This window comes from Amphiprion ocellaris, chromosome 17, assembly GCF_022539595.1.
Source record: "Amphiprion ocellaris isolate individual 3 ecotype Okinawa chromosome 17, ASM2253959v1, whole genome shotgun sequence".
Lineage (NCBI taxonomy): Eukaryota > Metazoa > Chordata > Actinopteri > Pomacentridae > Amphiprion > Amphiprion ocellaris.
In genome coordinates, this window is record NC_072782.1 from 28,973,861 (window position 1) to 28,997,409 (window position 23,549).

General features: G+C 36.6%; 1 protein-coding gene across 5 annotated transcripts; it reads right to left on the reverse strand.

The window, feature by feature from the left end:
• Nucleotides 1-1,451: 1,451 nt before the first annotated feature.
• On the reverse strand, nucleotides 1,452-22,483 carry pip5k1ba (phosphatidylinositol-4-phosphate 5-kinase, type I, beta a). Of its 5 annotated transcripts, none has more exons than XM_023282314.3 (15): nucleotides 22,338-22,483; nucleotides 17,252-17,484; nucleotides 16,108-16,238; nucleotides 14,689-14,806; nucleotides 14,433-14,585; nucleotides 12,596-12,892; nucleotides 8,803-8,987; nucleotides 8,268-8,348; nucleotides 7,484-7,532; nucleotides 7,303-7,387; nucleotides 7,067-7,204; nucleotides 6,900-6,990; nucleotides 5,789-5,885; nucleotides 4,921-4,981; nucleotides 1,452-3,397 (listed from the first exon to the last, which is right to left on the reverse strand). In XM_023282314.3, exons 2-14 carry the CDS (start codon nucleotides 17,321-17,323, stop codon nucleotides 4,943-4,945), a joined length of 1,536 nt encoding a protein of 511 aa, XP_023138082.2. In that variant the 5' UTR covers nucleotides 17,324-17,484; nucleotides 22,338-22,483; the 3' UTR covers nucleotides 1,452-3,397; nucleotides 4,921-4,942. The 5 variants fall into 5 exon arrangements, with proteins under 5 accessions (XP_023138082.2, XP_023138081.2, XP_054860102.1 ...); XM_023282313.3 differs by having other exon boundaries at nucleotides 6,900-6,993; XM_055004127.1 differs by lacking the exon at nucleotides 22,338-22,483 and adding an exon at nucleotides 17,722-17,821 and having other exon boundaries at nucleotides 6,900-6,993.
• Between the last annotated feature and the right edge of the window lie 1,066 nt (nucleotides 22,484-23,549).

Genomic DNA, 23,549 nt, shown 5'->3' on the forward strand with positions numbered 1-23,549 from the left:
ATGATTTTTTTTCATTAATATGATGGTGAAATAGGCAAAAAGAGACTCGTAATAGTTAAAGTGTTTTAGTCCATGAGTGAAAATAATCTAATTTAAAAGGGGGGTTCATGAATAACAATATAAAACAATTAGTGATAAATGTGGTAAATGACCATAAATAATATTTTTACTGGAGTTATGTGACGATCGGTGTCCGTTTGTCTGTCTGTTTATCTGTGCGCAACATTACTCAGAAACGGACTAATGGATTTAGATTAAATTTTCAGGGAAGGTCAGAAATGACACAAGGACCAAGTGATTAGATTTTGGCAGTGATGCAGCTTATAGTCTGGATCCACGGATTTGTTAAGGATTTCTGTGTCATTGTGAGATAGCGGCACGGTGTCACTGTAACCATGACAACAATTGAACACTACATCAGCTGCCTGCTGACGATCACATGATTGCGATCCTACTACAAATTGACTTATCGGGACTTATCCATCAGAAATGATACAAGGAGCAACTGATTAAATTGTGGGGGTGTTTCTGAGTCCCATCAATTCCCGCCGCCCGCTACATATTTAGGTCACGCGATTCGGTATCCGTACATAACATACACATGCATAACACACACCTGTGCTCAGTGCAAGGTCATTTTGTTTGTGGGTACATCTATATTAAATGGCCACATTCTATAGTGCCATAAATTTATTAAAGATTTCAGCTGTCGAAAATGATACAACTGAGCAGCCTTGGAGGAGTACTGCGCTCTCTGAGTGCTTTTCTTGTTTTAGAGATCTGTGATCAACTACATGTTAATTCCTTCTAATTATCAAACTTAAAATTGTATTTAACGTGCAGTTTCTTCTTCATCATGCATATAAGTGTCTTTAAACCACAATCTCTTTACGTGAACACACATATAAAACATAAAAAATAGACCAAATTTAACACAGTGGTCAGCTGTTGTCATGGCAACTTGTGATGTTTAACACTAAAAACCAACACTGACCTGATAGTGACATCATGATCCAGTGGTGCCACCTGTGCACACACTTCATTGTTACTCCTTGTGCAGCATTCAGTGCATTTATGAGGAATAAAAGCAGCTGGTGCGACCGGTTTAACATGTTCAGATTAGGACCCTCTGGGGAATCTGTTAGAAAGACATGCCAGACTCCGAGTAAACAGCCTTAAAAAGCCGTAAACACTCTGCAATCAGTCATTGTTTGAATGAAACTCGACTCTGAGCTGAAGAGTAAATAAGCACCTGCTGGTATTTATGCTGAAAGATCTGTTTCCACTTTGTACCACTACTGTTGTACTCGATTATTTATCAATAAAGCTTTTTGAAAAGAAGTCACTGAACAGCATCGTTGTCCTCTTTTAGAATTTATTTCATAATAAAACTGCATTATGTATAAATTCCCCACATGAATCGCAAAAATGAAACCAAAGATCAATATAAGTACATTAAATATTAATTTATTTCCCAGATACACGTTCAAAGTATTGCTATATTACAACTGTAGGCCTATGAATCACATGAAAGCACAGATTTTTAAACTTTTTAAGGCATGTGGACAAAAAGAAGACAGAAAAACACACACTATGGTTATTTTTTCAAACCTCCAACCTTCCAGTTTGTAACAGTCATTAATTTAATTCAATCCCAATAAAGATAAAATTTAAATCCAGTGACTCTACATCCTGCAGTGCAGCGTCATCTTATTCTAAGTGCAAAATAAAACTCAATCAGACCATATGAACCAGCCAAATTAGCCAAAATTGTCCTCTCTTTTTCTTGTTTTAACAACACTAGTATTAATATTATCAGGTTATAACCACGATGATTCTTGTGTTAATGAGATACACAGATTTTGTACAACCTAACTGCATGTGCTGGCACAAGAAAAAGACAAATTTTAATCATATTATGGAGTAATAACAAGAAAAATGTTGTCATTGAAACACGAAAATGTTGAAAATGTTCTGCAGCAGCTCTGTGAGTCTGTGTGGTGGTTTGAGCTAGATGCTAATTTCAGCATGCTAGCGTGCAGATTTATCAAATCCATCTTAGTTTAGCACATTAGCATGCTAGCATTTGCTAACGAGCACCAAATGGGTGGTTTGTCTGTAAAATGAAAATTTGACATGATGGTAGCAAAAAAAATTGCAATTCATACAATCTGAATTAGTTTTTTTCTCAAATTGTGATTTTTAAATGAAGCTTGCACAGATTCTAAGCCATCCAGATCACAATAAGGTCCTAAGTTCTTCAGTAGAAAGCAGCGAGACTCTATTTTTTTAGTTCTTGAAGATGTTTCACCTTTATCAAAGTTACCCAAGTCAGTATTCTCACCCCTAAATCACACAACAAATGGTTTGAGGTGTTAATAGTATTAAAGCTGTCTGGCTAGGTGCCTCAAGACTGCATTATAGGTACCTGATAAATGGTGTCATAAACTCCTTTCACTTAAACCATTTGTCTTCTCTGTCCAGAATATCGACATTGTTGTCCTAAATGAGTGTTTCTTATTCTTTTGGATGCATTTGGGGTGTTGAGTCTTGTCCAGATGAACTGGTTTGATCATGATGTTTAGTCTCCATAATATATAGATCCATGCACTCCTTACTGCATAAACAACATTGCTGAGCTTGTGTTTGGGTGTTTTTTCCTTGAAGAACCAGTTTTAGTTTCACAGTGTTTCTAAAAAAAGTGAATCAGATTGTTTTATCCTTTTAAATTTGTCAGAAAAATACGGTGTTTTGTTGTTTTTTCCAGATCTTTTTTGCTCACTTAACTGAGATAATCCTCTTGGATGAAGGTGAAACGTCTTCAAGAACCAAAGAAAAGTCTAGTTCCCATCTATAGGAGCGGGATTTTTAAACATGTTATCCAAAAGAGTACAGCACGGCATCATGAAAACATGTTTTTCATGCTTCTAGTCTCAACCAGAATGATCTCCAAACACAGCTCAGTATAAATACACAATTCAAAAATTACTGCCAACAAAAACCTGGTAAGACAGTTTGCATCCTCAGGGAGCCAGCCGCTGAGAAGTTCATGGAAAATCCGAAAGTAAAAGCAAAAGAGCACAGAACAAAATGCACAATAACAGGAAAGGAAGCAGCTTCATAGTGTTTTTACTGCACATCAATACAGCAGTTCAGTGATTTTAACAAAAAAAACTAATTTGTTAATAATAATAATAATAATAATAATAATAATAATGGGATTTACAGTGATTTTGCACGTTGGGTTTGACTTGAAAATGAAAGTCAAAGAGGCACAGAGTGAAGAAACAGAGTTTTTTTGTGTTGCGTTTATGCTGTTATAAAGTCCTGATGTCTCTTTTCTGTAAAGTGGGAAGTCGTTTGTGGCTGGAAAAGATCCATCACTTGTTTATCCTCACTGAAAAACAATAAAAAAAGATGATTTTTCACCTTTAGGTCTCAAAAGACAACAGTTTCTTTTCACATTTCTGTGCGCAGAGATCCATCATCTCATTATTCATCCATAATTCAACAATATTTTTGTCTTTAATACATACTAGGACTAATTTCTGTAGTCTGGGATTTCCAGACTACAGTATATACTGTATATAACAATACAGATAATTAGATTATAGAAACAATAAATGCCCATTTTGGTGAATTGTCTCCCCCTGGTGTCCAAAACTGTACTTTTTGCACTAATACACTATAGTATATTAAATGCAGTATATATCCTGGAAACACATACTTTTCTTACTTTAGGTCACTTACATGTGCTTTTATTCCATAGTGGATTAAACATTTTCTGTATGGTGCAAACTCTTAATTCTAGGTGGTGTTGTCTTGTTTTAAAGTTACTATTTACGCCGTGAAGCCGTTTTTTCCTTCACATGAAAGTTTAGGTTGTTTACTCCACATTAACGCTGACCAGCTTCCAAACCATCCTGCGGTGTTTCATATTTTATGATGTATTTTATTACAGCCTAAAGGCAGCAAATGTTTTCCCGCAGATTATTCGGTCGTCCGTCAGAGCGAGCATCACGCTGCATTTATTTTTTTCATGTTGAGAGTCCAGATTGAACTTGCAAATTCTTTTCTGCATTAGCACATGACAGGAAGTGTAATCCTCAAGCAGGTCGCATGTATTTCACTTGTTGGTTTTCATATATCTTAGTGAAATGAGATTGAAACAGTGAAGACATTTCGAATTTAATCAGCTTTAAATGTAAAACTAAGCGAGAAACTGGTCAGCAGTGACATAAAATGATTGTAAATTGTAATAAGTTGGGTAAAACGTGGTTATGAAACTGTAAATGTCTAAAAAAAAATAGCTTTATTTCGGGGTTAAACACAGCATTCATCATCTCCCTGAGCCAAGACACTCATTTTCCTTAAGGAGACAGATAAGTTCAAGGCCTAGATTTTCTTTTCACCTATAGTTTTTGAATCCCACTGCACTCCGTCAGAGGCTTTTACATGAGATTAACTCGGACGTCTGCAGGCTTCCCACAGAGCCTGAGAGGGACTGCTTAATGTGGGCTGAAGAACGGCTTCATATAAGCCTGAATGAGGATTTGGTGGTTATGTAAGAGAAGCGCTGCAGAAATGGGAATTCGTGGAGGTTTCTCAGGCTGACGCAGACGTCAGAACTGAGGGGAAAAAAGGACTGAGCTGAGTCATAAACTGTGGACGTCACTGGATGCCAGTGGGGCCTTCTGGGAACCTCCGGGTTCCACCACCAAAGATAGCAAGAAGATGAGATAAACAAGCAGGAAGATGTAAGCGTGTAATCGAGAGCGATGCTTTTTAGATAACAAGCAGTTTGCTGTGCTCATAATCCACTCATACAGTGTCTCCTGCTGGAGCTTCTGTGTATTTTTTTTTCTACAAAACATCAATGCAAGCCAATAAAATGGGTTATGGATGATATTTGCTGCTTACAGTTTATGGATGCTTGGACTGATCAACTCCAGCTGGGTCGCCTAGGTGACACTGTGTGATGCTGAAAATGCAGAGACACCCAGTGACCCACGAGTTCATCGAGAACAATGTTCTCCAAACATAACAAAGTATTGATGTAGGGTCCTTTAATATTTTTAAGGAGAAAACGCTGCATTAATTCAAGAACACAGATGTAAAATTACCAAAAAAATGTCATAATAGTTTAGAAAGAAGTCTTAATATGTTGAGAATAAACAAATTATTTGACAATTGTGGCAGGTGAGAGCAGTCAGTTAGCTTACATGTCAAGATTAAGGAAAAATCTGAAATTAATTCCTCATTATCATAATTTGCAGCACACTGAAATATTTCAGCCTATTCTTCCCCAATTCTTTGCCCCAAAAACCTGACAAAGGCATGTAAAATAAATCTGAGCAGTCTATCTGAGCTACAGGACCCTTAATTTTAGGAAATATTCTTATTAGCTTAGCTTAACATAAAGACAGGAAGTCCAAAAAATGTCTTTGTACCAGTTTTAAAAGAAGAGTATACAATTACTGAGTTTCTTTAGTTTTTTATATATATATATATATATATATATATATATATATATATATATATATATATATATATATATATATATATATATATATATATATATATATATATATATCAATATGTGGTATGGTCATAGTCTATATTTTTGTTGGAGCTGAGTGTGAAAGGCAGGATGGGTAAAAAGTATTAAGAGATGGCCTTGGAGGTTTTGGTATTTTCATTGGATTCGTGAAGAATAACAAATATGTACATAATAAGAAGCATATATGATGTTTGCAATGCAAACTATACTAAATATAATCTGTCATACCAAGTAGACGTCCAGCTCAGTGTCTGAAAGGCTCCGGCTGAGGGACGGCAGAGGTTCATCCAGAGCGATTGTTGAACTGGAGGCTCGTCGGTCTTCACTGCAACATACAAATACCAGTTAATATAAACGTAGCAGACCAATGTATAGTCATTGTACAATGAATTAAACCATGTGTGTGTCCACTTTCTACTTTTAAAGCCCACAGCGGTCTTTACAGTTGGACATAGAAAGCATGAATTAGCCTTTATACGTTGCTGGTTACTGCATTGAACCCAGTGTGTTTTCTTTGTGTAGCTGTAGCATCTCCACCAACCAGTCAAGTTGCAGTTGTTGTCCAAGATTGACCTTACACCTCTTGGATATAAAATGTTCTCACTTCATCATTTTATCCTAAGAGATATTTGTGCTAAATTTTGCCATAATTAGCTGACTTCTGAACCCCAAAACCCAATCAGCTGATTTTGAGGCCAAGTGAACATTTGTACCAAATTTTTAAAAATTCCTTGAGGTATTAAAAAGATTTTGTGTTTATGAACATTGGATGGATGGATGAATGAACTAGGGTTGGCTCTGGACTGCAGTATGTCAACAATATGGGATGGATTGCCATGCCACTGCCAATTTGTTGCACATTTTCATGCTACTTTAAATATAAATCTGGTCACTTTGGTTTAGGACAAAATACTTGAAAAACTAATAACATTCCCTTCATCCTTAGCTGGACTTTGCCTTTATTGCTAACTAGCAAATGTTAGCACATGCTAAACTAAGATAACCAACATTGTTTCTGTTAGCATCACCATGTTGGCACTGTCATTGTGAGCATGTTAGCACCCTGAACTGTTGTATGGAGGAAATAGCGAAAGCGTAGATGGCTAATTTTCCTTCATTTTATCTACATGTTGGAAATAGAAAAAAGAAACTTGACTGTACAGACACTATAAAATATATACCTAGAAAACATATTTTTCTCGTTTTCTGATTTCAATAATATCACAGCATCTTGAATTTTCCTTTTTGTATAAGTTAAGTCATCAAACAATTCTGACTTTCATCATTTAAGACCGGATTCTGTAAAGATCCAGGTATTTGAGCTGCATAAAAAAATGACCTGTTTTCAGCGTCTTCCTCCTCATTCTGGGCCGACTCAAAGGAAACAGCAGATTGTGGAAGAAGGTCTGGTTGGTTGAAGGACGTGTAGCCTGCTGCAACAACGACACCATGAGTCTCCAATGAAAAATTACAAAAGTATCTGCTGAAATATCAACTTGAGCTTACAGTTTCCGTCCAGGTTCTCCATGCTTTGGGCCTTCTTCTCGTCCTTCTTGTCCGTCTGTGGCGACAGAATCTCCTGAGAGGCCGACTTTGATGCATGGAGGGAATTCCTCTTCCTCTTTGAAGATGTTCCTCTTAAAGCTGAAATGCAAAAAAAAAAAGAGTATATTACAAATATTAAAGTCTGACAGTTTGTGCAGGATACAGAATGCAGGATTGACATTGGTGACTCAACTTACGATGAATCTTTTTGAAAACAGTCGAGCCCATGAATTTCAGAAATCTGTCTGCATAAAAATTGGGTCTATGAACCGACACTGTGTCCTGAAATACAAAGAAATCCATCAGATTTACACAAATATTCACATGCATATTGACAATAAAAAACTGCAGATAAAGAAAAAAGTGACATTTACTCACCCCATCGTGTACGAGAGCCTTCCAGGAATGCTCCACCTTCTTAATGAACCTGAAAATAATTAAAGGTCAAAAATCATTTACTCAGTCAGGATCTGTTTAATTACAACAATCACAGATGATACCATCTGTGAAAACTGAGGTGAAGCTACAGAATAATTCTAGACTTTTTTTAGTGTTGGTGTGTGAAGTTTTAACCGTGAAACTCTAAACTATTCTAAAAAAAAAAAAAAAAAAAAAAAAAATTAAATTAAATTAAATTAAATTAAATTAAATTAAATTAAATTAAATTAAATACAAGTGAGGTGGAAAATTATGGAGAAACAATAATAAAGTGATGAAACAAATAAGTAAGTAAATAAAATAAAATAAAATGGAATTTAATTTAATTTAATTTAATTAATTAAAATAAAATACAAGTGACCTGAAATATTATGGAGAAACAAAAATAAAATAATGCAACAAAAAAGTTAACAAGTAATTGAAGTGAATTAAATTAAATTAATTAAATTTAATTAAATATATGTTAACTGGAATATTATTGAGAAACAAAAATAAAGTGATAAAACAAAAAAGTAATTAAGCCAATTTTCTCAAAATTAGTTAATTAGTTAAAAATAAAGATGGAAAAAGCAAATCAAACTGAAATGAAAAATTATTTTATTTCATATTGTTTTTAATATATTCTTGTAATATAATTTCTTTTATTTTAAATGTAATAATTAAAAAAAATAAATTTACCAATTAAATTGATTTAAATCCTAAAAGAAAAATGCCATGAACTCACCTGTAAGACTGAAGGATGTCGATAATTCCTAAGAAGATGAGCAGACTCTCATCTTTATGTTTGGCAGGAATTCCACCCAATCTGAAAAAAAACAAACATTAATTTAACAGTTTATAATAAATTTAGACTGATGGATTTCATAATTTTGGACATTTTGGTGTAACTTCATTGCTGTTGCACATAAAATATAGCTTTTTTTAAAATCAAATTTTCAAAGTTTTAAAGTGCTGCATCAGTAAAATAGTGGTATTTGTCATTTAGATCAGACTGAAGAGTCAAGAAGCCACAAGAACAAAAGCAACAGAAGAGACATTCAAAACCTTGAGAGACCTTTTCAAACCTGGGAATTTAGCATTGAAGCCAGTCTACAATTTCTGAAACTCTTTGCATTTCCCAGTAGTCTTCACATCAGTACTGAAATCTTTTGCGCACTAAAACTGCTGCAAAGTGAGAAAAGAACTCTAATATGAAACCATGCTATAAAATGAGACATTAAAAACAGTATTTTTTACACTAATAATACATGTTTTCTCACGTGTCATCGTCGGCCACTGGTTCTGGGTCCTTCACGTTGCCCTGGATGGACTCGAGGGCCGTGGAGTAAAGAACTTTCTGTCCTTTCCTGCTGTCACATCGGTTTCCTCTGACCAGCGGCTTCCGATCCAGAACATGAATCCCCAGCAGGAGGCTGTAGTCCATGATCTTGAAGCTCTCCAGCACCTGATGGAACACAGACATGAACATAAAGAACCAAATTTAAGAAGAAACCTGCGTCAGTCTCATTTCAAAGGCTCCTGTATTTGTAGTTGAGACATGCAGCTTCAATTTTGAAGGACAAAACCAATGTCCTTCCTGCCATGTTGTATTAACTAGTAAAGGTTTATCCATGCTGGTGGCAAACAACCATGCAGGCAAAGCAGGAAACTTCCCTGGAGATCCAGAACAGCCCTGATTCACAGCTTGTCTATTGGTAATTTATAGAACTGCACAAGAACTTGAGCCACTTAATTACAATATTAACTAAGATATGCTCTGCAATATTAGCTCATTTGTGGATTTATTTAAGGTGTTGAAACAGGACATATTCCAAAATAAACTGGCATTTTATCCAGTAACCACAATAGGACCCCAGAGGAAAAATTTTCCCAACAAATAGACTACAATATAGACTAACCCTAACCCTAACCCTACAGACTTGGCAGCAAATCATAAAAACGTATTTCTGCATCACCAAATCAATACATGTAGGTTCCCATGGCAACACAACGCATACAGTTTGCACTACTATAACTGCAGGACTTTATTCAGTGACATTTCTAACATATAGCTCAACAGGTCTTTAAATATAGCAGATTTCCTCAGCTGAGAATCTGTACTAGTCATAGAAAATATCGACAGAAAAACACAGATGAAGAGAAACACTTCTTAGAGTCGATTTAATCCCAAACTGTGAACAGAAGCTGTGCAGCAGCATAAGTTGCTATATTTAGTACTCAAACTGACTGACATGTATTGAAGTTAAATGTCACTGCTCATGCTATGAACTCAAATCATGGAAAAGGCTGCAGGTATTTACCATTTTGACAGCCACTTGAGGGCAACTTCCTGGTGTTACAGTTCGCACATTGCATTTGTACTACATCCTATTTCAATGCTGTATCCAGGCAGAAAATGGTAAATACATTTCTGAAGATTTAATATCTATTTTTGGTGCCCTGGGATCCTCCAGTTGTCTAACTACTGTAGCAATAAGCACATTTAGTCAACATGTTGATAGTTTTTACTGAGAAATACCACCTAAAGTGTACAAATGGTTAATGTTAATAAGTATCATGGAAGTAGGAGAGATGATATGCTCCAGACCTTCTAACTCAAAAACATGTCCTTTGAAGGATCTTGTCTTTAAATTCGGACACTTGTTATGCACAACCTCTGACCTCCAGACAAAAGAGATGTTCCCTGGTCATTGTTTTGTGATATTATGCCACCTTTTTGGAATTTGCACAGCTCTGTAATCAAGATATACACTACCATGCAAAAGTTTGGGGTCACCCACACAATTCCATGTTTTCCATGAAAACTCACACTTTTATTCATGTGATAACATAACTGCACAAGGGTTTTCTAATCATCAATGATCCTTTCAACACCATTAACTAACACAATGTAGTATTAGAACACAGGAGTGATGGTTGCTGGAAATGTTCCTCTGTACCCCTATGGAGATATTCCATTAAAAATCAGCTGTTTCCAGCTAGAATAGTCATTTACCACATTAACAATGTCTACACTGGATTTGTGATTCATTTAATGTTGTCTTCACTGAAAAAAAAAATCTTTTTTTTTCAGAAATAAGGACGTTTCTAAGTGACCCCAAACTTTTGAACGGTAGTGTATGATCATTTTAATAAAGATAATCTGAGGAATTCAATTAACACTCCTGTTATGTTGTGGGTCAAATTGACCCATTTCAGTAAAACAATAATAAAATCAAAGTGCCTAGTCTTTACTATGACATGTCAGTTGAACACCATTACACTAAATATTGACTGAAATGGTTTGTAATGGAGTTGATAATGAGATATAAACATTTTCTATTGAGGATTTTTGGTTTCTGACACTACTGGATAATTAAACATGCACCTTGTCAAACATCATTGCTGTTCCTACATAACAGGAGGGTTGAACAAGACTCGTAAAGCAGCACATGAACATACAGTGCTTTTAAAACCACCCAAATGCACAAGCAAGTCCCACCTAAGGAGGTTAAAACTGGATCTGCAGACCAGAAGTACAGTACGACATAAGCCCAAATCCGCCTGACCAAACCGTGATGTCATGAAGTAACTCCTGCAAACAAAGAGGTCCTTGATATGCGCTGTGTTACCTAATGTACTAACCAAGGTCATGCTCTGCGGCCCAAACACAGCGTTTACCACCCAGATGGACCAGTCTGTTCTCCAGCTGCTCAGCCTGATCATGAGTCAGTGTTAATCCTGTTGTTTCTCACTGATGAAATAACAGGCAGGCAATAATCATTATGGTCGTTAAAATAGCTGGAGTGAGCAGCTCAACGTAGCGGCTTGCTGGTTGCATAACATTATCAACCTGCAGGAGTTGTGCAGCGATCATCGACTGAATTCAATTTGTCAAAGAGGAGCACAGTTAAACCCACTGTGAGCGGTCTTAGTTTGGAAATGATAACTTGATTGAAGCAATTTTGATGGAAATATATTATCTTAAGGTTCTAAACTGTTTAAACATTTCAATACGTCACGTTGGGGTGCATGTGGTTGGTGTTTTTTCTGTTCAAAAACTAACTAAAAAGTCATTTGTTAATGAAAATGAGTGTCATTTGTAGTCCTTATTCCAAATAACATAAGGATATCAATGGAAACTTCAGGTTTATTGATACTGTCTCTATATTCAACGTGCTATCTGACACGTACCCTGTGCTTACTAATTATAATTCAAAGCAAGTTGTCCAGACAAAATGTTTTTCAATTCTTATTCAGTTTTTTGTGGATAATTGTGGTCCAAAGGAATGAATCCTCATGATTTTTGCCGCAGTGTATGCTTAAATTTCTCTTTCACCAACACTTTAGCCCATAATAGCCAATCTGAAAATCCCAGATCTGATGTTTAAACAAGTTCATTTGATTTATCATGTAGTTACGAGGTCCAATGGTGGCTAATGTTGGCCAGTGGTGGTAGGGTAACATTTTATTGACATATCTGCTACCAATTTGCTGCATACTACTGTTCTTAGATGCAGTTTGAATCAAAAAACTACAATAAATCCAATGCATGGACATCAAGTAGTCAGCAGTTGAGTGGACGAGGGCTAATAACAGCTAACCAGTGGTTTACATGGAAGTTAATTCACTTTTCATTGCATATTCATGGTCTCTAAATGATGAGCTACACCCTTACAGACCTCCTCACGTCACAGCGTCAGGTCTTGCCAAAGATATTCATAATCCGGCAGATTTTGATAAGTTTTCCGTATCACAATCCTGCTCCCCAGAAGATGAACCCTTCTGAGTTTGAAAAGCCTATGACCATACCTCTAGCAACACTCTCGCTTGTAACGCATCCAGATTAGCACCTATGAGGCCATGTTGTTGGTCTGTCCAACATATGTTTGGAAGTGTAAGAAAAATTGTAGTTTTCTAAGTGAATTTCAAAATTTCAAGACTTTGTTTGTGAAAAAAGTAATAAACCTAGTATATAATGTTCCACTGTCCCATTCATTTTGATCTGATACCAAGAATGCAAACATCATGGCCCACTGTCCTAAGAGATATAAGATCTTTCTGTTAGCGTACCCGACAGTCCCTCTGCAGGGTCTTCATCAAGGCGTTGTAGGTGTCCAGGTCGAAGTGCAGCCCCTCGTGCATCTCCTGGAAGTCCAGGTCTTTAAACGTTGGACAGGGTTTGACACGTTCTTTACGTGAAGCGCGGCGTTTGTACGAAGAACCCTTCAGGTCGTACTTGTAGTGCATCTTCATGGCCCGCGGCAGGACGTTGTTCATCACCACCACTCGGATGGTGACGCCGCCACACTGGATGCAGTAGAGGCCATAGAACTTGGGCAGCAACGTCCTCGGGTTCTGATTTAGATTCTACAACAACAAAGACAAAGAGATGCCTCACATGTTAAAGTCCATGATGAAGACTTCAGACAGGGAAAATTATTAAACCAAAGGGCTGACAAAAACCGAAACTGTAACTTGAATAAAAAAGCCCAAACAAGTCCTGTTCCAGGTCATGTTTCTAAATTTTCAAATATGTGCGCACACAGGAAAACACAGTGTGGCCTTTCACCACGTAACCTGTTTAACAATAAGGTGGTTTTCAGAGAAGATATCTGTTTACCAACCAGCTACAAGGAAACACATGCTGTGGGGCAAATAGGGTATTTCAGGAAACCTACATCACAGTTCCACATCCTGGTGTTTATCAAAGCAAAGAATGCAGAAGATTTTACAAGAGACGTGCTTCTACTTTAAGAAACACATAAAAGGAACCTTTAAGAACTTATCACATGCATATATATTAATGTAGAGCAAAAAGTGCCAGAATCTACCCTAAAATATCCTCATCTTTGTTTTGCAGAAACTTTTTGATATTTACAAATGTGCAAAATAACTAAAATCCTTGACAAACTATATAGATACAGTAGGGATAATGTAACAGAAAACATGCAGTATAGGACAGGGATTTAGTAGCGCCTTGCTAATTCAGACAAAGAAATCTAACCTCTTATTATAAAATCACATTGTGCATGATTATGAAAAGGAAAACCATGGCTGAACATGTTAGCTAAAGGACGTGTTGATGTGGTATGGGTCATTCCAGAATTGGAGAATCATCGCACCCATCAAATTTCAATTAATCCATGTACAAAATCCTAAAACATGCAGTTGTTGTGTAAATGTACTTGTCCTGAGACCAAATCTAAAAAAAAAATGAAGAAAAGAATGTTTGAGAATATTTTTAAAATATCAGTAAGTCTGGAGTTCCCCTAAAATGCCATTTTTCTCTCGTCCCACCCCCCTGATGACCAAAGTGAATCTCAAGAAAACAGTTAAAATTAAATTTAAATCTCCTTTTTTAGTATTATTTTTTTCATTGATGTCTCTTATAATTGTGGCAACATTTTTTTAATCAACATAATATTTTAATAATAATTATTATGCATGGAACATGTGTTCCACAACAACCGCCAAATTTTCAGAAATTTTGGGAATTTTTTTGCTAATTTTTTGGATTTTTTTCAGACAAGGAAATGATATTTTTTGTTGTCCGTAAATGAGGACAACAGGAGGGTTAATACATCTCAAATTAGGAGGTTACATGAAAGCAAAAATCTATTTTTGAGTGAAAAACTGCTTCAATTTTTTTTTTTTTTTGCATGTCTGGCTTATTTTAAGACACCTAAGCTTGGCAATCCTGGTAAAATAGAGCTTAAAATAAGTTTTCCCAACTAATTTTAAGATCTCAAGATTCTAAATATATCGTATTTCAAGAAATCTTACCAAGCCATTTTTCACTTGTTCTATTGGCAGATTTTTTTCACTTATTTCAAGGTAAAAGTTTTTTTTCTTGTTTTGAGAGGGGCATTTTTCCAGTGTGTATGTAATGCTTGTTGGAGCTGCTCACCATGTAGTAACCAGGAAGCAGCTTCTGCAGGAACTCGGCCTCTTTATGCTGCACCGTCTTGATGATGAACTCGTCGTCGCTGGTGAGGTAGAACCAGGAACTGCTGGCTCCAGGGTTGGACAGCTCGATCAGGGGCTCGTTACAGATGGAGTACTGAAATTCAAAATGAGGCAACGGTGTCAGCGCAACCACGTTTTGCAAGCCAAACTTACACCACGCTGTGGTGAATCAGAATGACGATGTGGACGTGTCTCACCAGATAGTCGTCCGGTTTGATGCCGAAGAGCTCTCTGAAGTAGCGGAAAGCCAGCGGGGCGTAAGTTTTCAGACGGAAGTCTGGGAAGTGATGTGCAGGAGTCAGGTTGCTTCCCTCACTGGAATACATACAAAATACCTGTTAGTATATAGGAGGAGATATTGGAAAAGTGTAACAGACCTTTTCTTAAATAGCATACACTACCGGTCAAAAGTTTGGGGTCAGCAAGACAATTCCATGTTTTCCATGAAAACTCACACTTGTATCCATGTACTAACATAACTGCACAAGAGTTTTCTAATCATCAATTAGTCTTTAAACACCATTAGCTAACACAATGTAGCATTAGAACACAGGAGTGATGGTTGCTGGAAATGTTCCTCTGTACCTCTATGGAGATATTCCATTAAAAATCAGCTGTTTCCAGCTACAATAGTCATTTACCACATTAACAATGTCTACACTGGATTTATCATTCATTTAATGTTGTCTTCATTGAAAAAAACCTGCTTTTCTTTCATAAATAAGGACATTTCTAAGTGACTCCAAACTTTTGAACAGTAGTATACCAGGTAAGAAATAACACAGTTAGTCATGGCTGAATTCCATTTCCCACAATGATGTCAAATGGATGTCAAAATGTCCGCTGAGAAAAGAGCGATTGCTGAATGGTGTGGTTTCTACTGAACTACAAGTAATCAGGAAGCAGCTTCTGCAGGAACCTGAAGCTGTGTTCTCCTTTGTCAGAACACTGCTTATGTTTTTACACAGGAGATTTTTCTATATCATTTCTTAAACTACAGATTTTGCCACATATGTATATTTTCAGAGTTAAAACTGTTCTATATCTCTGATCATGTTCTATTTTACGACCTCCTTTTAGGTTTCGTGTTGTGCTCATGGTCTTGCCAAGTCCATTCTTTCACATACATAGTCAATAATGCACAATATGCAAAACATTTTTGTATAATTTGCTGTTTCTCGCTAAAAATGACTGAGCAACTGCACACTCACTAAACCAAGCTGACTCACTTTGGGCTGGCATTTTATTTTTTGGACAACATAGACCAAATACTTGGATCATGGATTGAGATTTGCCGTGTAATGAGGCCAGTCTTGGATTTATGAGTCATCTCATTCTCTAATATTTTTTCTGCATTATATATTTACCAAAGACATGTTGGTTTTTCAAAAGAATTTTATCAATCCTCAAGCAGCACAAACAAAATGACTGAAGTGATGACAATTTTCTACATTTTAGGATGAATACAAACAGATAGTACATCAAAACATCCCTAGAAAAGGTGTGTATGTGTGTTTATGACTGGAGGCAAATGGAAAAATACAAGACTTTTGTAATTTGTGCACGACATTAGCCAGGAGGAAGTCAAACTGGTGCAATAAATAAATTGTGTGTACCTGGGCAGGAAGACGCTCTCCACCACAGAAAAGTCCTGCATGAGAACATCTCTGTCTGGTTTGGAGCTCAGGTTTCCGACGGCATAACCGATGCCCAGCTGGATGGCTCCTTTCAGAGCAGCTGCTGTGGGCTGCAGGAAGGAAAACACACTTAGTTCCTGTTTGTCTCACCTTTGTTTTATGGATTTATTTGTTAAACACTTGATTTGGTCCAGTGTAAAATATCACTAAACTGTTATTGATGCTTTGGTGTTATTGCCTTAATATGTTTATGTCAAATAAATACCTTAAGTATAATAAAGGTATTATATTTTGTGTTGAGCTTATTTCGGAGCAAAATAAAAGCACTGTGAATTTTCTCTGGAAGCCAAATACTAACCAGCTAATCAACATAATCACCTTTTATGACCAAACAGCTGTTATATAACCCAACTTAGTAGGAAAAAATGTAGCTGCAGCTGTATTATTATTATTATTATCAAAATTAATAATAATTATAATTAATAATAGTGTTTGAATTAAGTTGTTTAATACTTTATTTATAGATGATAATAAATAAATAAAAATATGTATAATATTTGATAGATAGAATGAATAAATAATATTCAAATAGATAATAATAATAATAATAATAATAATAATAATAATAATAATAATAATAATAATAATAATAATAATAATAATAATAAGCAGCAGCAGCAATAGTAGTAACAATATTAATGTAAATTGATAAAGCAAAATTTCCCATTATATTTCATATGTTTGGGGATTCTCATGACCTGATGGGGCTTTGAAATCTTTAATTACAACTTAATAACAGCATTCCACAACAATTTTTTCCCCATATTCCTGTGCAAAAAAGTAGAAATTCCTGGAAAGGGCAAAAATAAGAGAAATAAATAACTTTAAAGCTCATTGATCATCGAACAAACATTTCAAAAGTTTTATTATTAAGACAACTGATGCATCACCTCACTTAGTCGTACGTCACCACTTTTGATTTTAGTTTAATGTTTGAATACAGACATTTTCAGCTTTGATATCAGCAATAATTGCGTGAAAGTCGGTGTAATTTTCCTCCAAACAGAGGATGTTTTAGGTCTTTCCCTGTTTGTGTAGATGATGAATAATGATGTCCGCCTACCTTTTTATGATCCTTTGATGCTTTAGAGGCTTTGGTTCCTCTTCCTACACTGTCGACGGTGGCTGTTGACATCTTTTGGGCAGAGAGAAGTTGATCAGAGGGAAGCTCAGCTGTCCTTCCTCCAACGTTGAGGCCGACTAGGTTCCTTTTTTCCGCTCAGTGATGAACGGACAGACACAGTGATTGACCCTGAACAGGCTTCAGAGGAACTGCATTTTCCAGGTTTGCTGCTCCTGTAGATCAGGTAAAGAGAAGAGGAGTTACACAGTGGGTTGTATTTGCATGAATATCAATGCAAATCACACGTCAGCTGTTGAAAAACCACACGGCTATGACTGATTACTCAAATTATTTTAACATCTCTGGCCTTACAAAAGTTTCAGAAAGTTAAAAAACAATCTGTCGGTCCTTCTACTTCAAAGTTTCTACTCCATGTGAGTCTTAACAGTAGAGCCTGGACATGTACAGACCTTTCCTTTGGGGGTTCTGCAAAGTTCTGAGGGTCTGTTGGTGTTTGTTTGGGTCTTTAACTCCAGAATCCTTCACAACAACCCTTGATCCCTATTAAGAAGGATCAGAAACCATTACGTACTAAATCCTTCTGTTTTATAACAGTACATGAAGCTTTCTCACTTACGTGAGCCTCAGTTTCCCAAAAGAGACAAAGTGAATTCCATTGAAAACATTTACTCCTGTCATGCATTTGCAGCTAGGCTCATTACGACACGTAGGAATTAAGCTAAACAGGGGTTTCTTAATGACCCATGACTATATATTAAGTTATTTTAGAAGCATGGCAGCAGCTCTGGAAAGGTTTATAAGTAAACTCAAAACCTGTTAGCCTGTTTTTTTTTTTGTTTTTTTTTTTTTTAAATGAAAATATATATCAAAAGAATATCAATATATGCTAGAAACTCTTGCCTCACCTCTGAAAGTATATTATAACCCACTGGACTCAAAGGCAGAAAATGTAAATTTTAAAATCTACCACAGTGCAATTAGTTTTTGCCAAATATGGACTTAATTTAGAAATAAATTTGAATATCTACTGCATCATAATTAAATGGCATTTACTGCAGACACACATTATGTACCTTTAATCAAAAAACACTATTGAGTAGCAATATTACTCAGAATAATGTACCAGAGGGGTTGAAACTAACATAAAGCATGACTATTTATTCAACATCAACAAATATGCAAATCCAATCTTGAAACCCAGTAAAATCTGCTAACACCCACACGGATCAGAACTAGCCTACACCTGAGTGCAGTGATTGACTCAACCACTAAGTATACCTATCGTCTGCAACATTAACCCTTTGATGCACAGCATGGGTCAAGAGTGACCCAAATCCATATGGAAAATGGGTATCTCCTGACCCACACTGCGCATCAAAGGGTTAAAACCAATGACTGGTGAAGTGAATGTCAATAATAATTTTTTTTACCAGACAATGTTCTGCTGGGTAGCCTCGGACATGTTCCAGCCATCTAAACATGTGCATGACCATGGCATTAACCAATAAATCCTCTATCAGAGCATCCTGCTACATCGCAAAAACTGCTCAGGAAAAGCTTGAAGAACCTAACAAAGAGCCCAAGGCGTTAACTTGCACCCCGAAGTCTTATATCCAAATCTAATCAAGCATTGAAACAAGCCAGATCCACGAAGATCTGGCACTACAATCCACAGGACCCAAAGCATCCACTGCTAATGTTCCAGTGCCAGACACTTACAGAAGTCCCGTCTAAGCTCTTACAAACGAGTCTTCCTTCTTGGTGTCATCTTGGTAACACCCCTGATGCAATTGTTTTGGGCTAACAAGACTAAACCGCTATCTAAATACATGAAGACAGAGCTATAATTGCAATTTCACAGGTAACTGAGAAACTACACGTATAGAACACCAGTCAAAAGTGATAAAAAAACCACTGAAAAAGTTGAATGGCTTTACCCCAAAATAAGGTTCTAAAAGGTTCTCATGGGGTTTTCAGGGACAATACCGATGCTCATTCTTGGTAATTAGGACAGAAGTAATAACTACCCTTCTTCATTAATAAGGATTTCTGTAGCTGAATATGTAAGCTAGCAATAAGAAAGATGACGTCAGAGAATCACAAGATGCTAGGACGCTATCCTCTGTTTACTGTAGTTACATCTGCTGTTCTTCTGTTTTGTTGATCTTTCACTGTTCTATCACTATTATTGCCCACTGCGGCCCACATTTTATGAATTATTAGATTCTATTTTTTTCAGGTTAATCTGTGGCTACCTCCTTACTTAGCCGCTAGCCGTTAGCGTTGCTTCAGCCGGTGTAAAATTAGCAAATTTCCTGGTTTCTGGCAACAGCTGGGGTTTCTGGTTCAGTTTTTTCAGCTCGTAGTGCATTTAATTTAATTGGTTGATAAAAATTACAATACTAATAATTGGAAAGATTCCAAAAATAGGCCAATAATTGGTCTGTCCCTACTTTTCCTTTCTATAAAGCATAGGCTGAATACAGTTTCCAACACCATTCTTGCAGTTCCAGAGCAACAACGTCATCAATTGGATGTTTCCTGGTGAGGCTGATAAAATGCAGACAATTGGCTTTTGGAGGGGGCGGGGATAGTTGGGACATGCATCATACAATGTCCATCTTTGGTCTTCCAGAATCTTCCCAGTTTTCTATTCAAGTTTTATTAAATGCTGATTTGGTGGCACTAGAAGCACCTACACAATATTAGGCAGCTGGTTTTAATGTAGTGGCTAATCAGTGTATATATATTTTTCCGACTTAAACATCTTCTTTGTATAGCTTATTAATTTGCACTCCCTTCAGTATTTGTGTATGTAACACAACAAGTTACATTTCTTCCATAAAAGCATCTTTTCGTGTCATGAGCCAACTTGCAAAATCCAGCACAGATCCTAACAGACAGGCTGCTGTTTATTTTAGGTACTGCTTCAGGATGTGGTATTGTGGTCTGACAGGGGGGAGAATGAAACTGTTTCATGAGGGGTCATAACCAGAATGCATGTTTTTCAAAGATCTGCCTCGCAGTTCTCCATGTTGTTTGCATGTTTGAATTAGAAGCTGAGGAGATCAAGAGACTTGCTGAAGATGAGCTCTTTTGAAAGAATGACCTCAGGGTTGGAGCGGTGAACGCCGTTAATTACGTGTACATAAAGTGTTTGTCGGATCATTCCGGGTTGCCTCTGCAACACTTTGCATATTGAAAACACGCCAAGAGATGCAACAGCACAGCGTGGGTAACACATGAATTTATTTGCATGAATTTGTTCTGCCTAGTTTGAGAGATTAGATGTATTGCTTTCCATTCAAAGCAAGGACCAAAATAAAGTCGGTTGTCCGTTTAATTGCTGATTAAAAGCACAAAAAATAAAATTGGACTATTAATCATTAATGAATATAATCTCAAATAATAAAAACAAGCTGACTGTTACGTAGTTTAGTATACATGAGTTAGTAGTGAAGACTATTCAGTTCAATTCAAACTCACAACTACTTCTATTTAATTAGTTGTATCTGAACAACACAGACTGCATATACTCATGACGATAATGGAAATTCATACACACAGTCTCCTAAACCAACCTCCAGCTTTCATATGTCTAACACAGCAAATCTTTGTTTGCAGCAGAAATGTAGAACATGTGAACTTTAGACCTGATGTTGGTGTTACGTGAAGAATCATGGGATTTAACCTGATGGGGAGATTTTTTCAAGATGCCAAGATATTTCACTTAAATCCACAAATGTCAACTTTACACTCATCGGTCACATTAAACCTCAAAACCTCCTGCCAATTGTTGTGTAGATCCCTCTCTTGCTGCTAAATAATCATTTATCTGTTGGGCCATGAACACTGAAACTCTGGGGTTTTCCTGGCGTGTCATTGGCAGTAGATCTTTTGGGTGGGGCTTCCATGGATTTAGAATTTCTCCAATGCACCTTGCAGATGAAGTCCAGGACCCAAAGTTACCCAGCAGAGCATTGAATTGTAACAAGATAATCAATGTTATTCACTTCAACTGTCAGGAGTTTCAACAAAAATCAGTAGGATACATCCTCCGGGAGTAGTGAAATTTTGTGTCACTCTTAGTGCCAATCCACCTGTTTGATTTTGAGATGTACTATAAGTATAAACTTAAACTGGTGGTGACGCACGAGAAAAGTTTAAAGGATTACCAAGGAATTTGAATACCTCCACTGGGAACCATGAATATCTGGTTCAAGTCAAGTCAACATTATTCACATAACATGTTTAAAACAACAGATGTTATCCCAAAGCGTTTTCCTATAGAAAAATAAGATAAACAACTAAACAACAAAAATATCAACCTCATCCTCTGGGAACAAGGAATATCTTTACCAAATTTTGTGACAAATTCCTGTGCAGTAAAAGAGATAAAGGATGTTACATCTGAGTCCCAAACATGTCAATCATGGTGGAAATACAGAAAAAGTCCACAGACTGCTTTAGTCAGTAGAATTCATTCATTCATTCAACTTTGTATATTTCATCTTGTGTCATTTTAATAAAGTCTAGATGAAAAGGAGACCACAAATTAGAAACATGTCAGTATGTTGCAATACAACTCACCAGCAGTGCTAACTACATCCTCCACAGTCACTACACAGTTGACTTAACCAAGACCACTGAATAACCCTAAATTAGCAGTAGCTGGTTGTCTACTGTACATTCTGTACTCCTATATTAAACTCAGGTGAAAGCAGGTGGATATTTAAACCTTCACACTCTCCACCACAGCTCTTTTGCATGCATGTAAACGACGACAACCCCCGTCCCGGCTTATTACGGACATTCTTTACTTTCTTTCTCTCAGCGTGAAGGGAAGTGGAGCTGGTTTCCTCTTGTGATACCATCATCCACTCATCTTCCCCTTTCAGTGACACTTTAAATGCTGTTTCAACCTAAATAATACTCAAAATCTGAAGTAAAGCATTAACACACTGAGAGAGAGGTGAGAGTTTAACATGTGGACACAGAAACAGAAGTTGGATCCATCTGGAATTCATAACAAAGTGAGCAGAATGACAGAAGAACTGATTCTTACCTTAATAAACATGCTGATCGCTGGTCAGTGCAGGTCAGTAAAACATCACCGATCCACTTTGCGATATAAACTCTGTGGCAGCCTGACGGTGGTTAAATGAGAAGCAAAGTGCTGCAGCGAGTGTAGAGCATCTTCACCACTTCCTCCCTCCGTCTGACTCTCCGCCTACCTGTTGTATTCATTGCCAGCACCTACATGACTCACTCTGAGTTGTACGTGTTAGTATTACATAAAGCAGAGTGGGAAAAATACTGTCAACGCCAAAGTCTGTAAAACATATCCTACCCTTTACTACAACATATTTTTCACACACTTCTACCTGCTAAATAACATTTTATATACGCCTTTATTTATGTTCTCTTAACAACTCAACACGTGAGGGTTAAATATTTGGAGAACAACAACAATGAATATAATGTACAACAGTGAATTTGGCCAAGAGTCCATTCTAAAGCTTTACGCAGATGATGTTATAGTTTATTTGTCTCGGAGGGCGAATGTAATTATTTCATTTTACACTCCTTATGCTGTGTACTGCACTGTATTTATCTGACAGCTACAATCACATTACAGAATAAGATTACACACTTAGCTTATACTTTCATAAAGTGTATTATTTAAGAGACCCTCCTGTTAAAACTTTTACTTATGTTGCCGTATTGATAGAACAAGGTCATCAGCTTTAATATTTACTTATTTTTAGACTTTATTTGACCCGTCAGGAAAGAACATGGTAATGTTTCAGTTCAATAAAGTCTAAAAGCTTTAATTCAAGATGCAAATGCTTTCTTTTTACTGAATTTGTACATTGGGCCTCAATGTAAGATGTGATGCATGAAGAACTACGTGCATTTCTACTTTCTAACTTATACTAGTGATTAGTTTATGAATAATATGTTCCTCCTCATCATCATCTCTTCTTCCTGTCCCTTTTCGTTTCAGTCTGTCTCCCAGTACACCTCTCTTAGACTGTTGTGCCTTTCTTTCTCCATCTGTCTTTGTCTTTTAGCTCAGCTCAGTTTAAGGCTGAATATCTCATCAGTTCAGGCAGTGTAACACTGTAACCAACTAGTATGAGCTGATCATCCATCCATCACCATCAAGTTCTGACTGACAATATTCATACATCGGAGCCGTTTCCATTTACCTTAAAAGATCAACTCTCAGCTTTCTCAGACTGACATGACCTCTGGTTTCTGTATCAATATGCTG